At 42.7% G+C, this 22295-nt stretch overlaps 1 protein-coding gene across 1 annotated transcript in view; it reads left to right on the top strand.

Moving 5' to 3' along the window:
- Positions 1 to 22295, top strand: part of itga8 (integrin, alpha 8) — a 176941-nt gene that overhangs the window by 75288 nt on the left and 79358 nt on the right. Inside the window, exons 14-15 of the mRNA XM_017684423.2 lie at positions 8318 to 8363; positions 12484 to 12591. Of these exons, the coding sequence (XP_017539912.1) occupies positions 8318 to 8363; positions 12484 to 12591 (154 nt within the window). The remainder of the gene's footprint in view (positions 1 to 8317; positions 8364 to 12483; positions 12592 to 22295) is intronic.

The raw sequence follows: 22295 nt of genomic DNA, 5'->3' as shown, positions 1-22295 counted from the left end.
GTGGAGGAGGGATAATGATATGGGGTTGTTTTTCAGGGGTTGGCCTAGGACACTTAGTTCCAGTGAAGAGAAATCTTAATGCTTCAGCAGACCAAGACATTTTGGACAATTGTTTGCATCCACCTTTGTGATAATTGTATGCTTCCAACTTCAGACCCGTAGTGTTTCTTTGTCTTCCCACAGTGGAAAGGGGCAAGATTGGGGCTTGGTTTTCTCCTCTCTCTCAAAGATGAAAAACAAGGGACTGGTGACCTGTTCTGGGTGTATCCTGTCTTCCACCCAATGACCACTGGGATAGGCTCCAGCTGCCTGCTCTGTGAGGGTCCATGGGGGTCCTGAGCACTGAAGAACAGAGTAAAAGGGGGCTAACAAAGTATGCAGAGAAACAGATGGACTACAGTCTGTAACTGTAGAACTACAAAGTGCACCTATATAGCGAGTGGAGCTGATAACATGGACAATGAGTGTAGAAACAAGGTCATAATGTCATGCCTGATTGGTGTATATCTAAGAGTAATAAGAGTTTTCTAAGCCTTATCCTGAATGTTTTTCTAAGCTTTACTCTTTTAGGACATTTTCACACTCGAGTTTGTTTTGCCAGATCCAGGATTGCTTGCTTTGCATTTTCAGTTCGTTTGTTCAAGTGTAAAAGTTGTGCTGTAGTCTGGGAACCGATCTCTGGTCGTCTTGAAATCAGTAGTCTAGGTTCGTTTCCAGAACTCTGGTGCGATCCCCTGCATGTGTGGGTGCAGACTCAGGTATTCAGCACAGGCCTTAGTCCTCACTTTGTAGGACAGCTCTGTTTTTCTCTGGCGTGTCGTCAAAATCAGGAATTTTTGTTCTGAAAATATATGAAAACAAACACACAACCCTCTCCATCTCCACATTTACCTTCAATCAGGCCCCATTAAGGACATCTAAAGGGAGAAGACCTTTTGGTTGCTTTGGAGAAGGAAATGGATGGACGGATGGCTGGATGGATGTCAGGATGGATGGATGAAGGCAGAGAGGGGGAATGCAGGGTCTGGAGGTGTAAGAGAGGATTGCGTTAGCTGGCTTTGTTCTCTGGCAGGAGAAGCCCCTTTACTGCAGATAGCTTTAACAGACTGGAGCTTTATTAAAACAAAGCCAAACGCTTCAGGTTCCGCACCCATTCCTCTAACTCTGACTCTCCCCTTCTCCTTCTTAACCCCTCACTGCGGTCCGCTGTGCTGCTGCTGTGGTAGCCAGAGGCTTCTGACCTGAATATTTTGAGTCTCAAAAATGTACGTACACACATACAGGCACACTCGCCCTTCAGTGCCCATCTGAGTGAGACGAACACCCAAATGGAGTCAGCAGATGTCAGTTTGGGGCAGATTAAATTAGACGTTATGTCACTCTGCTGTCCAGCGCTTTCAGTTGCTGAAAGAAGGTGAAACATTACACCTCCAGTGTGCATTATGGCTTCTTGCAATTGCAGTAATCTAGCGTCCGGCACGATGGGCAAAGAACTCTTGAGAGAAATGCCAGAGAACTTGTAGAAAGAGTTTCCACTCTGTAATGTCTTCCTGATTTCTCAAACGCTAGGGGGCGCTCTTGAGTGAGTCCAAGAATGAGTGGGTTAAGATGGAGCATTTGAGCAAAATCATTGTTTATAAATGCTTAAACATTTTTAATGTAAAAGAACACATTCATTTCCTGAACACAGAACAGCATAAAACATTTTAACACAGCTGTTATATTATTAAGAGCTTTTAAACTCGAGTTATTGGAGTTTAAAACGATGTCTTAAGTACGTTCATGACATCAGTGAGTGTGAACAGCCAATAAGTTGCTCCACTCTCTAACCAATCAGCACTCAGTAGCGGTAAAGTCTGCCTTCTGCTGCCCAAAACCCGTTTGCTGTAGGAAAAAGGAAAGGCGAGTTTTCTTTGTGTTATTTTTTTGTGAAATACATCCTCCTACTTTCTAAAATTAAAGAAATGTTCTGGGCGAGTGATTAGAAACTGTTTTAACTTTTCATTTTTAGCTGTTGAGCTCCATTCACTCCCATTCATTGAGGACTCACTCACAGACGCCCTCTGCTGATTAGCAGTCCTATTTTTGATATAACAGGGGAAATAGGAAGTAGCCACGCTCCACATAAACTGGCTCTGGAAACATGCATGTGTAAAACAGCATAGTTTTTCGTAGCAACCATGCATGCTTAAAATCCCTACTGTTAAATTGCTGCTGTTGGAACAAAACCTTGTATCTCCATTTTTGTTGTTTTGGAGTTTTTGTGGTTGGTTAGTGTAGTGGTTAACACCTCTGCCTTCTACACTGTAGACTGGGGTTCAATCCCCTGCCTGGGTAAGCCCCCTACACTATACCAATAAGAGTCCTTGGGCAAGACTCCTAACACCCCCTTGGCCTACCTGTGTAAAAATGCTCAAATTGAAGGTTGCTCTGGATAAGAGTGTCAGCCAAATGCCATGAATGAATGTTTTTACAAAATTTGAAAATGCCAGCTGAGCTTTACAGTGTGCCAAACTTTCGTGATGAACGGACCACCAGAAATGCTCCAAAACTGCTTAGAAAAAAAAATCTTGTTCCAATAACTTCCAAAGTTAGGAATGTTTTATCCTTGTCCTGTAAAGGTAACGTTTTGGAGATACAAGGTTTTGTTCTGACAGCAGCAAAATGCAGTTTCACTACAGCAGCTGTTTTCAGGCTTTTCTATGCTTTTATAGGCATTTTCACTACCAGGGCTTTTTTTTAACTGTGCACTAGGATTAGGAATACCTCCAGCTAAACCCCCCACCTGTCCATCTGTGTCTCTGCATACTTTGTTAGCCCCATTTTATCCTGTTCTTCAGTGGTCAGGACCCCCACAGAGCAAGTATTATTTGGGTGGTGGATCATTCTCAGCACTGTATGTAGTGGTGGTGTGATAATGTGCGTTGCACTGGTGCAAGTGGATCAGATACAGCAATGCTGCTGGAGTTTTGCAGCAAATAGTCGGTGTGTATGCACCTAAAACAGGGTCCTCAATGGTTTTTTTTTCAGGGAAGGCAATGGGCCTAAATCACCAACATCTTCCTAAATGTTTTATTAAATATGTTTTTGATAAAAGTCTTTTCACATTGAGCATGTAGATTCTATTCTTACCTAAGAGCAAATCTCAAACTAGAAGAAGTTGGTTTGAAAGCCAGCTATTTACATTAAAATGGTAAAATGGTGGAAGACCATTGATAGTTGTTAAAGCGTTACTTAGATGTTGCTAGGAGTTGCTACAGTTTCAAGGTGGATGGTAATGTGTTGCTATAGGTGCTGCCTTAAACTGCTGCCTTGAAGGCAGTGCTACTTTAAATGCAGTTCCACCTTAAATTCAGTGCCATTGTCTTTGAATGATCATTTTATGAAAACTGTACGTCGGATCACTTAGAAAAGCACAAGAACACAAGCTCGAAAACTGGGATGAGAAACATTTTTTTGGAGTGGAGAATAAGAAGATTACGAAGAACAGTAAGCTTTTTCTAGCCAACCTAATAAGAAATTATTGGTGAACGGCAGAATCATAGAACTGAAAGTGGGTTTTAAGAACTTTTCTCTTAAGAATTTTTCGTGATTACGCCTCAGTGGTCATATGTAAAATCATGTCTTTGCATGTTTAAAGGTTTTCTGTATGACGGAAAGCCTGTTGTATATGGTTCCTGAATTCAAAGTGTCTATGGGCATGTTTTTCCTGCTGCTTCTGAAATAAGAGGTGTGCTTTTGATCCAAAAAAACATGGGTCAGACCTTCGCTTTGGATCGGGCGTGCTGCCAGGATGGCCGAGCGTTAAATTCCTTCTTGGGACCGGTCTCAGAGCGCTTATTAGGGTTTCTGGAGCCGATCTAGAACATTCCTGCCTTTAAGCCTCTGATTCTGGCCGACTGCTAGCGGCCCTCCAGGACCAATCTGTACTCACCCGCCTGTTAACTCTTTGTACATTTCATTACCAAAGCAAGCAGCAACATTCTTCCCTTCCAATTCATCACTCTGAATTAAAACTTATTCACCGAAGTCCCGCGAGGAGTTTGAGCACACATAAGCCTTGTGCGAAGGTCGGAGTTTTACATCAGTAGTCAGGTTTTACAGATGGTGGTCCTGCTGTTTTTAACTCTTTCTACAGGACTGAGAAACAGCACCAAGTGTAACTAATTGCAAATGCAAATTATGATTGATCATCTCTCATTCTGATATGGCTGTAATGTGGTCTGAGTGGTTACTGTGGGTCGTCATAAGTCATTATATAATTATGTTTAATGTTGATTCAGTTGTGCAAATAGTCATTTTATAAAATGTCAGAGATGGAGTGTGTGCAGAGATGACTGACGGTTATGGCTAAAACAGCTGCCAGTAGGAGAACAGAGGAGAGCGTCCAATAGGGTGGGGAGGGAATGCAGTGTGTGTCTGAATGTACATGTTTTTAGGCCTGTATTGTTGCGCCACTTGTTTGTGTTTTAATATGAACAAGCAGTGCTAATTGAAGACGTTATGCAGTGTATGTATGGCAAGCCGTTCAGCTTTAAGTCTTTTTTCTTGATATCAGGAATTCAATTTACACACGTGAACATTTATTTTCCACCAGTCTAAATATAATTCTTACTGGTCAAAATTTTCTTTTCACTAGTGGTAATTCTTGACTTTCTCCATTCATTTTTATGGGGGAAAACATTTTACTAGTAAGTGAAAATTAAATTTTCACAGGTAGAAATGTAATTCTCAATATCACAAATACCTTTTTTATTAGTAAAAATACTACACATTTGATTTTTACTTGTAATAACTTAAATTTCATGTATAAAAATTGTGCTAAAATACAGTTCTGTTAGTTCTAATTGAATTTCTGCATATAAAGATTTGATTATTGCTAGTAAGATATAAAATATCAAGAATTAAATTCAATTGAATTAAATATCAAGAATTAAATTAAAAGTCCTACATGGCCTACTGGTGTTATACCTATTTAAACAAACTTTTTACTGTAAGGTTGGTAAAATATATGCTTCCATAAAAAAATACATAGAAAATATATTACTTTGCAATACAAACCGTGTTTGTGGAAAGGGATTTCTTCTTTTATGCCGCATTGAAACATCAAAAGTACATCGCCCCCTACACTTCCTGTGATATACTGCAATCTGTCAGATTTACAGTGTATAATATTGTATAAAAAGTCCTTAATAATTGCAGTCCCAAAACAATACACATGCAATATGATACAGTGAAGTGCACTGCAACACGATTTGCTTCATATATAGTGACCCCTCTTGTGCAAGGATGCAGTTTTTATGGCATTCTGTTAAGCCAGGCATACACTGTTCGCCTGTTTTTAAGCCTGATTTGGTCTGAGCTGACTGAATTTCATGATCGGGCTGAATTTCGCTTCAACGGCCATCATTTGCCGTGCAGTGAGAGAGGAGAAATGATGCTCGATTAACTGCCCAAACGAGCTCCTACTGAGCAGTCAGACGATCAGATGGATTTCTGGCATCAGAAATTTTGGTCGCTTGTCTCCGTGCGAGTAGCCTTACAAACCGATTTCTCAAAGTCGCACCCAAAGCCACACACAATCACAGCCACCGCTCCTATGCAGAGGCAGAAATGTCCACATTTGAGGCACCAGCATCTGTTGAGTTGAATTGTGAGGTATAAATAAAGTGTTTTCTGTCTTCATAGAGCTGTCTGTCTGTAGACCGCCTGCTCTTCAGCTTCAGTGCACAGTGTGACACCAGTTAGCAAAGCTGTAGCTGTTTACCAATGGCTGAATCTGGGTTCTACACCAAAACAGAGCAGATTGTCCAGTATGGAACTGTGAACACATGGCTGAACCTCAGAAGGCTGTTTATCAGACATGCCATGCACTTTATGGGTGCAGGAGCCACTATTTTAACATGTGGTACACTATATGGGAGCAGGGAGCCATTTGAGATTCAGCCAGTGTTTTGATCGGGACTGCGAGGCGCAGCGTGTTGTTCTGAATGAATCAGCTTTACTGTAGACAGAGCGTCTGTAGGGGCTACGTTTCACGTGCAGTGTGAGCACCTGTGTTGTGTGAGGTCAGTCGGAACGAGTGTTTTCGTACAGTGTGAGCATATAAACCGCAGGCTTTGGTCGCACATGATGGGCAATTCAAACGTACAGTGTGAATCACCAAAGAACAAGATTTCTTGAATCTCACAGTGTATGCCTGACTTTAGACACATTCATCTATTGTGTTGCTTGTGTTCTCTCCTGGGAGACTGCTTGATTGTGTTTGGTTCTGTTTGGTTCTGATCTGAGTCAGTGGGTCTGGGAGATATTTATAGCTTGTTGGTCTCGCTGCTTGTGCTGGTCTAAGGTCAGTAAAACGTGAGACATTTGTGGGGTAGAGACCGCTGGAGTCCCTCAAATCACTCCCAGCTGCGGCATGCTTTGAAGCTGACACACTGTCCCCTCTCTCTTACACACACACACACACGCACACACACACAAACACTTCCCAAAGGAACATGCTTATGATTCCACTATTGGGGAACCATTGTGCATCCTATTGATATTACATTAACAAGTATATATCGCTGTTATTGGGGAAAAAAAACTCATATCCCTTAAATTGGAACTTTACAGGAGAAGGAAAAAACATGCTTTACTTTAAATGTAAGTCAATGGAACCAGAATTTATTCCGAGTCACTTTGAGCCGTTTCTACTGGTCCATTCTTCATTAAATTTACACACAAGGTAAAGGGAAACAGGTGTTTTCAAATTATGGCAAAAGCTGAAAATCATCAAAAATGGAGATAAAAGATTTCTTCCGAGAGCAGCGATATGTGAACTAAAGGCAGAGGCATTTTCCATTGAGAGAAAATGTATTTTACGACAAACCTGTGTGCAGTTTTCAGATAAATAGCTTGTTAATTAATAAACCAGTGCTTTTGGCCATCCCGACCCACAACTGCACTTAAAATGTATGCATTAAAATGCTCAATAAAATCTGATTAGTTTGTCATTAATGTGTGAATCCATCTAATATGTCATGCTTAAAAATATCACTTTCATTCCTTACAGGCTGCCCAGAGTCATCATCATGGGTTATAACTTATAAGTTATGAATGTTTTACATTTTAGTTGCTCAGTCTCGTTACCTGCACACATTTACCCTGGTTACAACCTCTATGAAGATGCGTTTTCCAGATTTCCTGAAGATCATGAGAAGACGAAAAGTAAACATTCGCATTCTTGTTTCTTAATTTTCAATGATATTGTGAAATGTGACCAACAAGGTCCCTATTAAAGCACAACCTGTAGCCCAAATTACAGATTTAAAGTAAAGTGTGCATTAAAAGAAATTCATTTAAATACATAAAAGCGAATTCTGATGTATTGCATTATTTAATGATGTGAAATACTCCATTCTGAATCAGAAGTGTTCACATAGGTGACGATAGGAACCAGGAATTTTTTTTTTTTTTTTTTTTTCAGATTTACTGAATTTTTCCAGTATTGCATATAAAACTCCAATGTGTATGTTCACTGTTGGGTTTAGATAGTAAATACAATTGCTATATTTGCATTGTAGACAATGCAACCCCTGGTTCCTGTCACCACCTCTGAGAATCTCACCATTAAACCGTTTCACCTCAAACCACTCTGAACGACTTTGGTTAACGCAGCGACTGAATTATGCAAACATGTTGAAAGATTGGTGGAATTCCATTTTAAGTGAATAATTAGAATGTCCTTAGTGGCCTAATGCCGTTAGCATTTGTGCTAGTTAACTATTTTAATGTATGTGTTAATTCTATGCAAAAAAATGTGAAATAAAAATGGCTGAATATCAAAGGTTTTGCACTACTCTTAGCACTCTTTGGCTACCTTCACATTACCAGGTTGAAGTGGCACAGATCTGATTCTTTGCCCTAATGTGACTCAGATCTGATGTTTTCAGGGCTGTCTGGACACAAATCTGATCTTTTCAAATCTGACCTGAGCCACTTTCATATGTGGTCCGATTCGTGGCCTTGTGACCGTGATGAGACGCTCGGATCAGAATTCATGAGCCTTTTTTCCTCTGCGCCATCATTCAGAGTTACTCTGGCAGCAGCGCTGAACAGAAGTTAAAGCTGTAAATGGTGGAAAAGCAGCTCATCTCACCTTTTTCTCCTTCATCTGGCTCTAATAATGAAGCTGAGAGCTGATCAGAGTTGATGATCTTCACAGCAAAACTCGTTCTGCTCATTTATTTTGTGCTGATGATGCAGTGATTCATTCAGGTTATTCAGGCGTTACTGAGTAGGATTTCTCTTTCTTTCTCTCTCTCTTTTGTAGATTTGATTGTTGGTGCATTTGGAGCAGGCAAAGTGGTGGTGTACAGGTAAGATGCGCGCACACACACACACACACACACACACACACACACACACACACACACACAGACACACACACACTCCACAGCAATCATATCTGACAAAAGCAAAGCATGTTGCGTAGTCGGATGCCATCAGGTTCATACAAACATTCCTTCCCCCTCTCTCAGTCACACATACACACCATTATTACACAAACACCTCCACATGTTCCTCTCATCAGTGTGAGCAGCTTAGCAGGCTTGAACTGTTTTCCATCGGAAAGGATCTCAGGTGGCCATGGACTTGTTTTTCAGTGATCAAACTATCAGACTTCCATGACTAGTAGATCTAGGCCTTCAGTTCAGGTCTTAAATGACAAAAAAACAGCTCTACGATAATGCTAATGTATGTTTTATGTATGTGTTAGCACTAAGCTAACACTGATACACATAGCATTTTAGAGCTAGAGATGTGAGGTTTGATGAAGACATGAACTTATATTTACCTTGTATTTTGCAGCTTCATAGTGACTCTAAGGCTACGTTCACACAGCAGGTAAAAGTGGCCCAAACCTGATTTTCTCACCAAATCCGATTTCTTTGGCTGTTCACGGTGTCTTTTAAGTGTGATCTGTATGTGACATCAGTCTGAACGGATCAGCTCCTAAACTGACCCGCATGCGCAGAAGATGGATGCTTCACGTTGTTCAGGCTGCTCATCTAAAATCCTGTAAACAATCGCGACTGCCAACGAACGCCAGTCGCTCCCAAGAGGTTCAGCTTCATCTTCACCAGCATCACAGGAGCTATCATGAAGCTTCACTGACTGACAGCTGGGCTCATGACTCAGAATGTGTTGCAGCTCGACATTAAAAGGGCTCAGTCACTTCTTCGGTTCGCGTCCTCGGATGCTTTAAACTTTGCTTTCTGACATTTATCTGTTCTTTGACGCTGCAGCCTCGTTTTCTTGCGGCAAGTTCTCTTCGATCATGGAGCGGTTGCAATGAGTGCCTTCTAATTTTTTGGTATAGACATATCACCCCAAATGTTTGAGTCTCAGCAGCTTGAAATGATGACGGATGTGGAGTTAGATTGACGTAAAAATTGCATAAATTCCGATCGGTCTCATTGCCGCAAATCGGATACATATCGGATTTCAGTACCACACATCAAAGCGTCTCAAGCCAGAGTTGAAAATGTCAGATTGTGTGTTTTTTTGCTGTTCAGACTGACATACAGACAAATCTGCATCACATATGAAGGAAAAGATCAGATTTGGGCCACTTTTACCTGCAGTGTGGACAAAGATGATGTTTGGAGACACTTCCAGATGGCCTAGAGTGCTGTTTTGTTCTCAAGGTATTCATCCTACCCATTGTAATTGGTTTGATTCATCCAACACTTATTTTGTTAGTAGTTAGTATTTCTGAAGGCCCTGGCCAATAGGAGCACTCACTTGGCTGTATTAGTCTAGATGCCACTGAAAAAATAGTCCTGTTTGGACAATTTTCCATTGGCCATTTCAAGATTTTAACCCTTTTGTCTCCAACCAAATCTAACCAATTAAATGAGAATATTAATATAAATCAAGCAACATTCCTAGTGCAAGTATTCCTTAAAACTGAGCTAAAAACCACAGGCTATTTTAAGTTGTCTGAAATCATTACCTCTTCTCCGAAGGCCTTGTCTGTGTGTGATTAATGATGTAATATTACTGTGCAGGTTGCTGCATGGGTTTGTATGTGACAATCAGATTTTCCATCCTTAACCGAAATGCGTTTTGCCATTTGAAAGGCTGTAACTGAGATTAATCTTTGACCCCTGAGGCTTCGGGACATGCTGTTTCTCTCAGATACTGTTTCTTTCTGAAACGTTTCAAATCAGCCCCTCGCTTCCTTCCACAAAGCCACCAAGTCTCAAACACACACATTCAACATTAAACACGTCCTGAAATACACACTCACATACTCTCACACACACGCCTGATAGGTGTCACAGTGTCCGTGTTAAAACGATTAGCAGGCATGGGCGCCAGCGTGTTTGTGTAAGCTAACGTTACCAGTCCTAAGCCGACAGTTGAGTGCTAGCCTCCTCCGGAGAGACAGAGAGGGAGAGAGAAAGTTTAGCCAGACATTAGCCACAACAACCCTCTCGCCACTTAACCTTTTCTAGCCATTACTGCATTACTTAAGGCCTTGTTTGCTTAACACAATGAAAATCTCCTCAAATCCGAAACAGACATTCCAGTAGAACCTCTGTATCTTCACACTGTAGTTCAGTTCATGTTACAACACCCATCACCCTGTAATACACTGTTTGTGGATCAATCTACTGAACTGGTTCAAAGACTTGGACCATAGACTCAACATGTTTTGCTTTAACTGACCCTGTAACTTAATTAAGTTTACTTCACTAAAATAAATGAGGGCACATTAGATTTGGTCACTAGCGAAAGATAATATTGTCTCTGAAAGTTTGCCAGTGTTTCAATAGCGACTGTTTCGGTGGAGACAATTTTAGCTCATTTTGAGCAGAACTCATGAGTACCAAACACAGCTTTGAGCAGTTCACACATAAAATCTTAATATTTTTCATTAAAACTCTGAAAAGTTTAGGAATTTCAAAAAATGTGTGTTTTGGACTTTTAAACTTTCAAACTTTGGGACAGACTTATATCAAAACAATAGGATCTTACATCTCACCACGTGGCCATGAGGGACAGGGATGCAGTCTCACTTTCTGCTGTAAATTAAGAGGTGTGGCTTAAATCAGGCTCTTTGTTTCAGTAGTGACATGAAAATATGGGACTGCAGTTTTTATTGTATTATTTCTATTTATTTTATTATTATAGTTGTTATTGGACTATTAAACGCATTACAAAACTAAAGCCTTTGTCTTTAAAATGAATCAAAAAGATCTAGTATTAAATGAATATAATATACTGTGTTACTACAAAACATGAATGCCTTAATGTAAGCTTGTTGCCAAGGACATAGAGGTAGCATAACTGTAAGCTAACTACTGTTGCCGGTGTTAGCTAGAACCAAAAAACAATGCAAAGATATTTCTTTGATCTCTGTGTTATTCTGACAGTCTAATGTGTTAACTTATCATCCGTTGAAGAAGGAAAAAAACTTTAGAAGACAATGAATCACCATCTACTGCTGCACTGGTTAACTCTAGTGTTAGCATTAACTCATTAGCACATCTGAAGGAGTTTCTTAAGTGCAGTAGAGCCACTGTCATTGTAATTTGTTCCCTCACTGGTTCTAACCTAGCACTACAAACCTTTACTCTGTAACGTCACTACACTACAATACAGCAATGCTAATTTCTGCTAGCATTCTATTGGATATGCAGTGTTAAGTTAGTGCCAAGCTAACGGTGGTGTACATTAACTTTCCCACATTGGGTAAAACAGTGATGGCAGCACTAGTTTAAACTCTGACATTTGAAGACTGTAATGAGCTTTATTGTGTGTGTTTTAATGTTTCAGTAAATTCTTCAGTAAATATTTCAACCTGAAGCCTCACTCTTAACACAGGAGGAGGCTTTAGTACCATTCGCTTCACTTTACTTAGAGCGAATATATAAACTTATGAGCTCTTATAATTTGTTATAAACGGTACTTATAATGCATTATGGTAACAATTCATAATGCATAATAAGCGTGGCTATAACATGTAATGCATTTTTATAAATATTAATAGTCATGTTTATGATGCCTTATGAATGCATTATAACATGTTACGAATGTATATATAGATGTTTACAAGCATGGCATTCATAGAAAGTGTTACCCCCTTTTCTATATTAAAATAATAAGGTCTTTTTAAATATATACACGTATGAATTGAGATTTTTTGTTTGTGCCATTGGATATTTTATTGGGCTATCACCAGCACACAAATTTATCATATGTAGATATGAATACATTATAATATATATGATGATAGAATGGTAATATTTTATTGAACAAAACCCCCTTTTTTTCTCTCTCTCTTCTCTCCTGTTAAACAAACATCTGATTACACAACTGGTTACTGAATATCAAATGTCTTTGTCAGTTCCAGTTTGTTGTATGTGTAGTGTACCTGCTGTTTAGCTAACTGGGAATGTTTGATGTCTATGTAAATGTCGTCACTAGGGCAAGGCCAGTGGTGACTGTGGATGCTCAACTTCTCCTGACTCCCCAAATCCTCAACCCGGAGGACAAGTCCTGCTGGATGCCCAACAGTGACACCGTGGTTCCCTGGTAGGTGTCTTTAGTATTTATGTGAATGGACAGCCAATCTGCTGTAGACTGAATGGACAGTGATGTGTCACTTTTTTGCAATTTAGAGTCACGTCTCAAGTCTCTGAGATATCCAAAAGTCCAAGCCCCAGTCCCATTTCTTCTTTTTACCCCTACCCCTTGTTTTTGAGTGAGTTACAAGGGGTAGTGGTTGAAATCTTGCCCTGCGAAATGAGACGCTCAAATGAAAAAAAAGAACATCACTTTATTAACAGCTACTAGCACTGCTCTGTAGGAGACCCGGCCCGTCTTCAGTGATAGCAGAAGAGGGTAAAGTTCAGCTCCTCACTGCTGGGCTTCAGTTACTTTTAGGGAATCATACGCCTTCAAAGAGGGGAGCAATTATTTATTATCACCATCCATCCATCCATCCATTAGCTTCCGCTTCTCCGGGGTTCGGGTCGCGGGGGCAGCATCCTAAGCAGTGAGGCCCAGACCTCCCTTTCCCCAGCCACTTCCACTAGCTCTCCAAGGGGGATTCCGAGGCGCTCCCAGGCCAGCTGGGCGACATAGTCACGCCAGCGTGTCCTGGGTCTTCCCCGGGGTCTCCTCCCAGGTGGACTTGCCTGTGACACCTCCCGAGGGAGGCGTCCAGGAGGCATCCTAATCAGATGCCCGAACCACCTCAGCTGACTCCTCTCGATGTGAAGAAGCAGCGGCTCTACTCCGAGTCCCTCCCGGATGACCGAACTTCTCACCCTATCTCTAAGGGAGAGCCCAGACACCCTGCGGAGGAAACTCATTTCGGCCGCTTGTATTCGCGATCTTATTCTTTCGGTCATTACCCAAAGCTCATGACCATAGGTGAGGGTGGGAACGTAGATTGACCGGTAAATCGAGAGCCTTGCCTTATGGCTCAGCTCTTTCTTTACCACAACAGACCGGTAAAGAGCCCGCATCACTGCTGACCCAGCACCAATCCGCCTGTCAATCTCCCGCTCCCTTGTACCATCACTCGTGAACAAGACCCCGAGATACTTGAACTCCTCCACTTGAGGCAAGAGCCTATCCCCGACCCAGAGAGGGCTCTCCACCCTTTTCCGCCTGAGAACCATGGTCTCGGATTTGGAGGTACTGATTCTTATCCCAGCCGCTTCACACTCGGCTGCAAACCGATCCAGCGAAAGCTGAAGTTCGCGGCCTGATGTCCCCAATAGGACCACATCATCTGCAAACAGCAGCGATGTGACCCTGAGGTCACCAAACCGGACACCCTCCATCCCCTGACTGCGCCTAGAAATTCTATCCATAAAAATTATGAATAGAATCGGTGACAAAGGGCAGCCCTGATGGAGTCCAACTCTCACTGGGAACAAGTCTGACTTACTGCCGGCCATGCGAACCAAACTCCTGCTCTGTTTGTACAGGGCCTGAATGGCTCGTAGCAAAGAGCCATGTACCCCGTACTCCCGAAGCACCTCCCACAGAATACTCCGGGGAACACAGTCGAATGCCTTCTCCAGATCCACAAAGCACATGTGGACTGGTTGGGCAAACTCCCATGAACCCTCCAGAATCCTGGAGAGGGTGAAAAGTTGGTCCAGTGTTCCACGACCAGGACGGAACCCGCACTGCTCCTCCTGGATCCGAAGTTCAACTATAAGCCGGACTCTCTTCTCCAGTACCCCTGCATAGACCTTGCCAGGGAGGCTGAGGAGTGTGATTCCCCTGTAGTTGGAACACACCCTCCGGTCCCCTTTTTTAAAAAGAGGCACCACCACCCCAGTCTGCCAATCCAGTGGCACCGCCCCCGATGTCCACGCAATGTTGAAAAGGCGTGTCAGCCAAGACAGCCCCACAACATCCAGAGCCTTGAGGAACTCAGGGCGGATCTCATCCACCCCTGGAGCCTTGCCACCAAGGAGCTTCTTAACCACCTTAGCGACTTCGGCCTCAGTAATGGACAAGCCTATTCCCATGTCCCCAGACTCTGCCTCCTCACTGGAGAACGCGTCGGTGGGATTGAGAAGGTCCTCAAAGTATTCCTTCCACCGCCCAATGACGTCTTCAGTCGAAGTCAGCAGCACACCATCTCCACTATATACAGTGCTAGTGGCACACTGCTTTCCCCTTCTGAGTCGCCTGACGGTTTGCCAGAATCTTTTCGGAGCCGACTTAAAGTCACTTTCCAAGGCCTCACCAAACTCCTCCCATACACGGGTTTTTGCCTTGGCGACGACTGAAGCCGCAGATCGCTTTGCCTGTCAATACCTGCCAGCTGCCTCTGGTGTCCCACAGGCCAACCATACCCGGTAGGACTCCTTCTTCAGCTTGACGGCATCTCTCACCTGGGGTGTCCACCACCGGGTTCGAGGATTACCGCCCCGACAGGCACCAACTACCTTACGGCCACAGCTACAGTCAGCCGCTTCAACAATGGAGGAACGGAACATGGCCCATTCTGAGTCTATGTCCCCCACCTCCCCCGATATCTGGTCAAAGTTCTGACGGAGGTGTGAGTTGAAGATCAATCTGACAGGTTCTTCTGCCAGACGTTCCCAGCAAACCCTCACTATACGTTTGGGCTTGCCTGGTCTGACCGGCATCTTCCCCCACCACCTGAACCAACTCACCACCAGGTGGTGATCAGTTGACAGCTCAGCTCCTCTCTTTACCCGAGTGTCCAAAACACATGACCGCAAGTCCGATGACACGACTACAAAGTCAATAAATGAACTGCGGCCTAGGGTGTCCTGGTGCCATGTGCACTTATGGACATCCTTGTGTTCAAACATGGTGTTCGTGATGGACAAACTGTGGTTTGCACAGAAGTCCAAAAACTGAACACCACTCGGGTTCAGATCAGAGAGGCCATTCCTCCCAATCACACCCCTCCAGGTCTCACTGTCATTGCCCACGTGAGCGTTAAAGTCCCCCAGTAGGACAATAGAGTCTCCAGGAGGAGCACTTTCAAGCACCCTTTCCAAGGACTCTAAGAAGGCTGGGTACTCTGAACTGCTGTTCGGTGCATAAGCACAGACAGCAGTCAGGACCCGTTCCCCAACCCGAAGGCGTAGGGAAGCTACCCTCTCGTCCACCGGAGAAAACCCCAACATACAGGCACCGAGTCGAGGGGCTATTAGAAAGCCCACACCTGCCCGTCGCCTCTCACCATGGGCAACTCCAGAAAAGAATAAAGTCCAGCCCCTCTCAAGGAGATTGGACCCAGAGCCCAAGCTGTGTGTTGAGGTGAGCCCGACTATATCTAGCCGGTATCTCTCAACCTCACGCACCAACTCAGGCTCCTTCCCCGCCAGTGAGGTAACGTTCCAAGTTCCAAAAGCCAGTTTCAGCAACCGAGGATCAGAACGCCAAGGCCCACGCCTTCGGACACTGCCCGATCCACAAAGCACCGAACCCCTACTACTGCCCCTCCCATTGGTGGTGGGTCGATGGGAGGGGGGACTCATGTAACTCCTTCGGGCTGGGCCCGGCCGGGCACCATGAGTAAATGCCCGGCCACCCGACGCTCGCTGGCGAGCCCCTCCCCCAGGCCTGGCTCCAGGGTGGGGCCCCGGTAACCCTGATCCGGGCAGGGTACACAAATCCTGTTCTTGTCTTCTCATAGGGGTTATTATGGATCACACTTTGTCTGACATGTCACCTAGGACCAGTTTGCCATGGGAGACCCTACCAGGAGCTTTTGCTCCAGACAATATAGCTCCTAGGATCATTCAAGCACGCAAACCCCTCCACCACGATAAGGTGGTGATCCATGGAGAGGTATTTATTATCACCCACCACTAATTCTTTAGTGATATAAAGCTGAAGTCAGATATTCCCCAGCTTCTTGTTCGAATTTTCCCGTTCCACCTTAAATGGTGCAGCAGTTACATTCTGGCGCTTCAGGTGGCAGAACTGCTGGACTATTTAAGGTGGAACGGGAAAGTTAGCTAGCTATCTGCTGATACAGTAGCGTGCTATTAGTGATTTTTATGCTTGTTCCAAAGAAAACAACCATTATACATTGAAACAACGTTAAACTATGATAAAACAGTAGTTATCGTAATTTTTTAACCGAGAAAATTCTCACATTTATGGGTTTCTTTGGTCGCTCATGCAGCTATTATGCTGGTTTTTCTTTTTTTCTCATAACACTGTTTGGACTGTGCCTCTAAAAAGCCTCCATTTGGAGGGCCATAAAGCCATAACACTTTTCCCTACCCCTCTATCTCAACAAAAATTGGGACACCCTAGTCCTAGAAGTGAACAGGCAAAACAGAGGGCTAAGGGTTAAGTGGTAGGAACAAGGGGTGAAATGGGACTGGGCCCAAGTCTTGCATCTATTCGTGACCATTAAATCCTGTGTATACTAATTTTCATGATTCTCTTCTAAATATTACGCATAGTTTTCTGCTGTTTTCTTCTGTTTGGTTTAAGCTGAGCAGGACTAAAGTTGCACCAATAAGCACATAAACACTGATCAATGTTAGCAATATGTATATCGCCATTGTCCAAAGAAAAACAAGTAGCTCCAAAATAACTTTACAGCAGAAGGCAAAACACTCTTTAAAACACTTTTTATTGTAAGTGGTAACACTTTACTGTAGGGTGCTCTTCATAATGCTACATAAGGTTGTCATAAGAACTCACACAACCCTACATAACTGTTTATAAATGCTTATTACAATACACAACATTTGCTATAGAGGTCACATTGTCCAGTTTTTATCTAAGTCAGCTATAGTAGACTTTATGACAGAATAAGCATTTATAAACAATTATGTATGGTTATGTCAGTTGTCATGACAACCTTATGTATTATGTAGATGATTATGCAGCCTTATGAACAGCACCCTGCAGTGCTTAAGTGTAACCTTGTAAGCTAGTGTAAAGAGATTTTATTCTAAGTGATTTTGGAGCATTTCTATTGGTTCACGAAAAACCCTTGTGCTGTAAATGGAATAATCTTTGACTCTTATGCTGGTCGCATGGACCACCGAATGTACTGATGTAGTATGAACCTGCTTTTTGTTTAAACTGAGGGGCTGAAAACTTCTATTGTTAACTAGAACTGGGCTGGTCAGCTAGCTAACAGGCTAAAAAGTTCCATCATTAATGTCACAGGCTTGAATTACAGTACTTACAGTATGATTAACTGTGAAAGGACACTATAAAAGTCTAAACAATGTTGCTTGAATGGATTACATGCTTTAAATATCCCTATTTAAGTCACGTCAAACCCAGGCTGAATTTCAAACGGCTCTGTCCTCCCTAAATAGTGTCTTAGCTATGAAAGTCTAGAAATTCTAGCCTCTACAGACAAACAGTGCATCATTTATCGAGTGTGGATGTGTCCCAAATGACTATTTCTTAGCTATATTATTCACTGTTGGGCTGCAGGATCCAGTGTTTAAATTCCTACGTAGTGCACTATGTAGGGAGCAGGGAGCCATTTAAGATTCAGCTCCAGGGTGAGCAGAGGGCACTGCTGGATTGGTGCTAAATGAGATTATCATTTGGTGACCAAGAAGAACTTATAAAGTAAAAGTTTGTTATATGGCAAAAAGTTTAAAAGTCCATGAAACAACCACAATATACAGATGTGCAACTGAATGTTCTCCTCATTCAGCGGTCTATGGCTGCTTGGCAGTGATACTGTACTCTAAAGGAACTATATTTCTTGACGGAGTACTTGGCTATGTTGATTATTATTAGTTAGAACTTAAAATATGTCCAGGAAAGTTGTGTATTTTTTCATATTTTGTTGGCCGCCATTATATAAATGCAATAAGCCACTTGAAGCTGTGCAGTACAGTGATTTAACCACAGGGACGGGAGAACAGCCCTCCCCTGATAAAATCACAGAAACTCATGGCCTCTTGTGGCTTATTGCTTTAATATTATTTATAAGGAATGCACTCATCCATCAGATCAAAGGTTTTCTACCCAAAAATACTTTAAATGCTCATTACTGGAAGCTGGGTTGACAGGCAAAGGCTCACCGAAACGTTTTATTTACCTCATGCCTTTTCTCAGGCTGAATGTTTAGCGTCTGAGTCGAGTTGTGAGTCTATTAAGGGCAAGTCAGAGTTGCGAGTCGGACGACGTGTGATTCAAGCTCAGCTCCAGTCCTCTTTTTTGCTTAGTACTTTCAAACAAGCCAGGAAAATGTGATTTGCCATGATTCGGGCCCTTAATGTAAGCCTGTCTGTTTTAATTTGCTAGAGTGAAATGGGGTCCACTCGCAGTGGGGAGGGTTTTGTGGGTTGTGTACTTCAACAGTAACACAGCAGTTCTGATTCAGCTGCTAAAATGATTGTTGGTTTATGGAAGTCTAACACTCGCATTCTCTTTACGTTCTGCCAAGCCACACACTCACACACACACACACACACACACAAATACACAAAAATACAGCCCTGTGTTTTTGCCCCTGTGTATGGACAGATTCTTGGTCCCACAGGCACTTTTGAGGGGGGCCTTACTGTAAACATACCTAATGTGTTTGACTGCTTTGGATGTGTGTGTGTGTGTGTGTGTGTGTGTTAGGTTTGGCTTCTGAAAGAAAGTGGTCGAGGTTTTGGGAAGACAGACAAAAAGCACTAAAGTGTGGAATTCTGTAATAACAAGAGAGTAGCCTGTTCAAATACATCTGCAGCCTCTACTGGGATGAAACACAGAGAGAGAGAGAGAGAGAGAGAGACACATCCTGTGTTCCAAGCTCCTCATTTGTGTCAATGGTTTTGTTTCACCTTCATCTCTGTGTGTGTGTGTGTGTGTGTGTGTGTGTGTGTGTGTGTGTGTGCGTGTATATGTGTGTGTCTGTCTGTCTATAGGTGTGTGTGTGTGTGTCTGTGGGCGCGTGTGTGTGTGTGTGTTTGTGTCTGTCTGTCTGTCTGCGCACCAACCTTCAGGGTTAAATGGTGAATTAGCAGTTCTACATTAACTCCAGCGTTTAAGAGCATTTATTGTTAAATTGTATTTTTATATATATATATATATATATAATTTTTTTTTTTTTACCCAAAAATCTAAGCCAGAGCCGCATGTTGCTGAGCCCTGAACTACATAATAAGGCCATGCTGCATTTTATCCTGCTGTAGTTTGTACCTGCTGCTTCTGCTATACTGTCTGAAGTGATGGACATTAATGATGCACAAATACAGACAGAATGCCACTAATAGCCTGAGTACTGTGCAGTAATTGTTGCTGGCAGATGGGCTGCAAGTGGGGAAGATTTGTTCTGGGGTCAGAGCAAAGGTCACGGGTCATCCCCTGGGCCCCTGTGTGTGTGTGTGTGTGTGTATTTGTGTCTATGTCTGTATATGTGTGTGTTGTCTTTGATAATTAGGCTTGTCATGAGAGAGCGTTACTAATGAGGCTGACAGAGCAGCATCATTAAGTTATTCGGTAGGGCTACTTCCTGCCTTAAAACCACACGTGTTGGACACACACACACACACACAATTATGGTGCACAGAGAACATGTGTTTGGTCATACGTGTGCACTAAATGTGTGAGACCACTGTAGGGGTCACGGCAAGGTCGCCATGGTTTTGGCAAAACACATTTTGCTAGATTTGGCCTTGGACTTTTCTCAATAGTAAGAAATGGGCTATATAGGTGCACCTTGTAGCTCTACAATTAAAAAACTAGTCCATTGGTTTCCCTGCATGCTTTGTTATCCCCTTTTACCCTGTTCTTCAGTGGTCAGGACCCCCACAGGACAACTACATAGCTATTATTTGTGTGGTGGGTCATTCTCAGCACTGCAGTAACACTGACATGGTGGTGGTGTGTTAGCGTGTGTTGTGCTGGTCTGAGTGGATCAGACACAGCAGTGCTGCTGGAGTTTTTAAACACCTCAGTGTCACTGCTGGACTGAGAATAGTCCACCAACCAAAATATACAGCCAGCAGCTTTAGGTTTACTCAGGTTTAATGAGTTGAAACTGCTATATAGTGAACAGGTCATAGCCTTGGTCTCCATGGCAATCAGGACAAGGCCTTGTGGGTATTAAATATTTATGTATGAAGTACAATCCCAGGTGTTTATGGGTAACTCAACCCTAGACACTCAGTAAAAGTGATGTTAGTGTACACATGTGGGCCTTTCGGGTATTATCGATTACACACATTCAGAGCTGTGTGGTCATTTGGGCATTTTAAAAAGAGGTTTCACACACCTTTCACACTCCGGAAACACAGATGCTGAGGTGCAGCTGCTGAGGTGTGAGAGAATTTGAAGGAAACCAAGTTTTAATTATGTTAATGTGTTTTTCTGAGGGTGTGAGTGTGTTGTTCGTGACAGGTCAGTCACTTGGAAATGAAACGCTGTTATATTAAATAACTTTAATTTCACAGTGAAGGCAATTTTACATTCCACTAAGTTAATTACGCAGCTCATGTAGATTTCATGGAGGCTTCCTGTGGTGTACCGGTATTGGCTGTGATAAGTACGTGTGCGTGTATAAGAGAGTCAATGGGACACAATATCACAGAGGTACAGGCTGCAGAACGTTCTTACACAATGTAAAAACAAACTGCTCTTTCAAAATCTTCTTCGAAGTGTTTGTTGATATGCTGCCCAGAAACTGTACGGAAATGAAAACTCAGATTTCACATGTACAGCTGCAGTCACTGGCCACTTCGTTAAAAGATTTAGCCTTTTGATGATTCTGTTGATGCACATTTTGAGCGTGTCAGTTGCTCTAATGGAAAAAACAGAAAACATGAGGACTAGTTGAAAATGAAAGCAAAATATATTTCCTGGCCTAAGATACTACTAGAAAATAATCAAGTACAGATTCAATATCACTTAAATGGAAAAGGGCAAGAGAAAAGATGGCTGTTTCTAATAAAGTGGACAGTGAATGGAAATACGAGGTAGATGTTGCTAATTCAGTGACAACTGAGTGGAGGAACAAAGTGGGTGTTTCTAATAAAGTGGACAGAGAGTGGAAGTTCAAAGTAGGCGTTTCTAATAAAGTGGACAGTGAATGCAGTGAAAGAAGATACAAGGAGGGTGTTTCTTATAAAGTGGCCAATCAGTGGTGGTACAAGTTGGTGTTTCTAATGAAGTGGCCAGTAAGTGGAGGTGTTTCTAATAAGTGGACAGTTAGTGGAAGTTCAAGGTGAATGTTTGTAATGAAGTGGCCAATCAGTGGAGGTACAAGGTGGGTGTTTCTAATAAAGTGGCCAGTGAGTGGAAGTACAAGGCAGGTGTTTCTAATAAAGTGGCCAACGAGTGGAGGTACAAGGTGGGTGTTTCTAATCAAATGGACAGTGAGTTGAAGTACAAGGTAGGTGTTTCTAATAAAGTGGCCAGTGAATGGAGGTAAAAGGAGGGTGTTTCTAATAAAGTGGCCAGTCAGTGGAAGAACAAAGCCGGTGCAGTAAAGGGAATGATAAGGGTTTTTGACATTACATGAAATTTTTATAAATATTCATCTTGGCTGTCCATGAGTATCATACCAGTGGTTTGAAATAGCTTTTAACTGACCACTGCAGTCCTTTAGGCTGTGTATTCAAAGTGAGGTCTGAGAGCACTGCCTTCCAAATTCCAGAAAGAGTCCTGACTTTAGTCAGTATGAACATGTCCACAGCACAGGAAGTGCAAATTTCATGCCATTGTGTGGGCAGCTCAGATTACAGGCCTTCATTAGGAGACAATTGGAGAGGGAGAGAGAATGGAGAGTGCGGTGGGCGGCTGATTTGAGGTCA

Source organism: Pygocentrus nattereri, chromosome 24, assembly GCF_015220715.1.
Source record: "Pygocentrus nattereri isolate fPygNat1 chromosome 24, fPygNat1.pri, whole genome shotgun sequence".
In the NCBI taxonomy this organism is placed as follows: Eukaryota; Metazoa; Chordata; class Actinopteri; order Characiformes; family Serrasalmidae; genus Pygocentrus; species Pygocentrus nattereri.
Note: the sequence above shows the minus strand (reverse complement) of the source record. Positions and strands in the feature narration are given on the sequence as shown.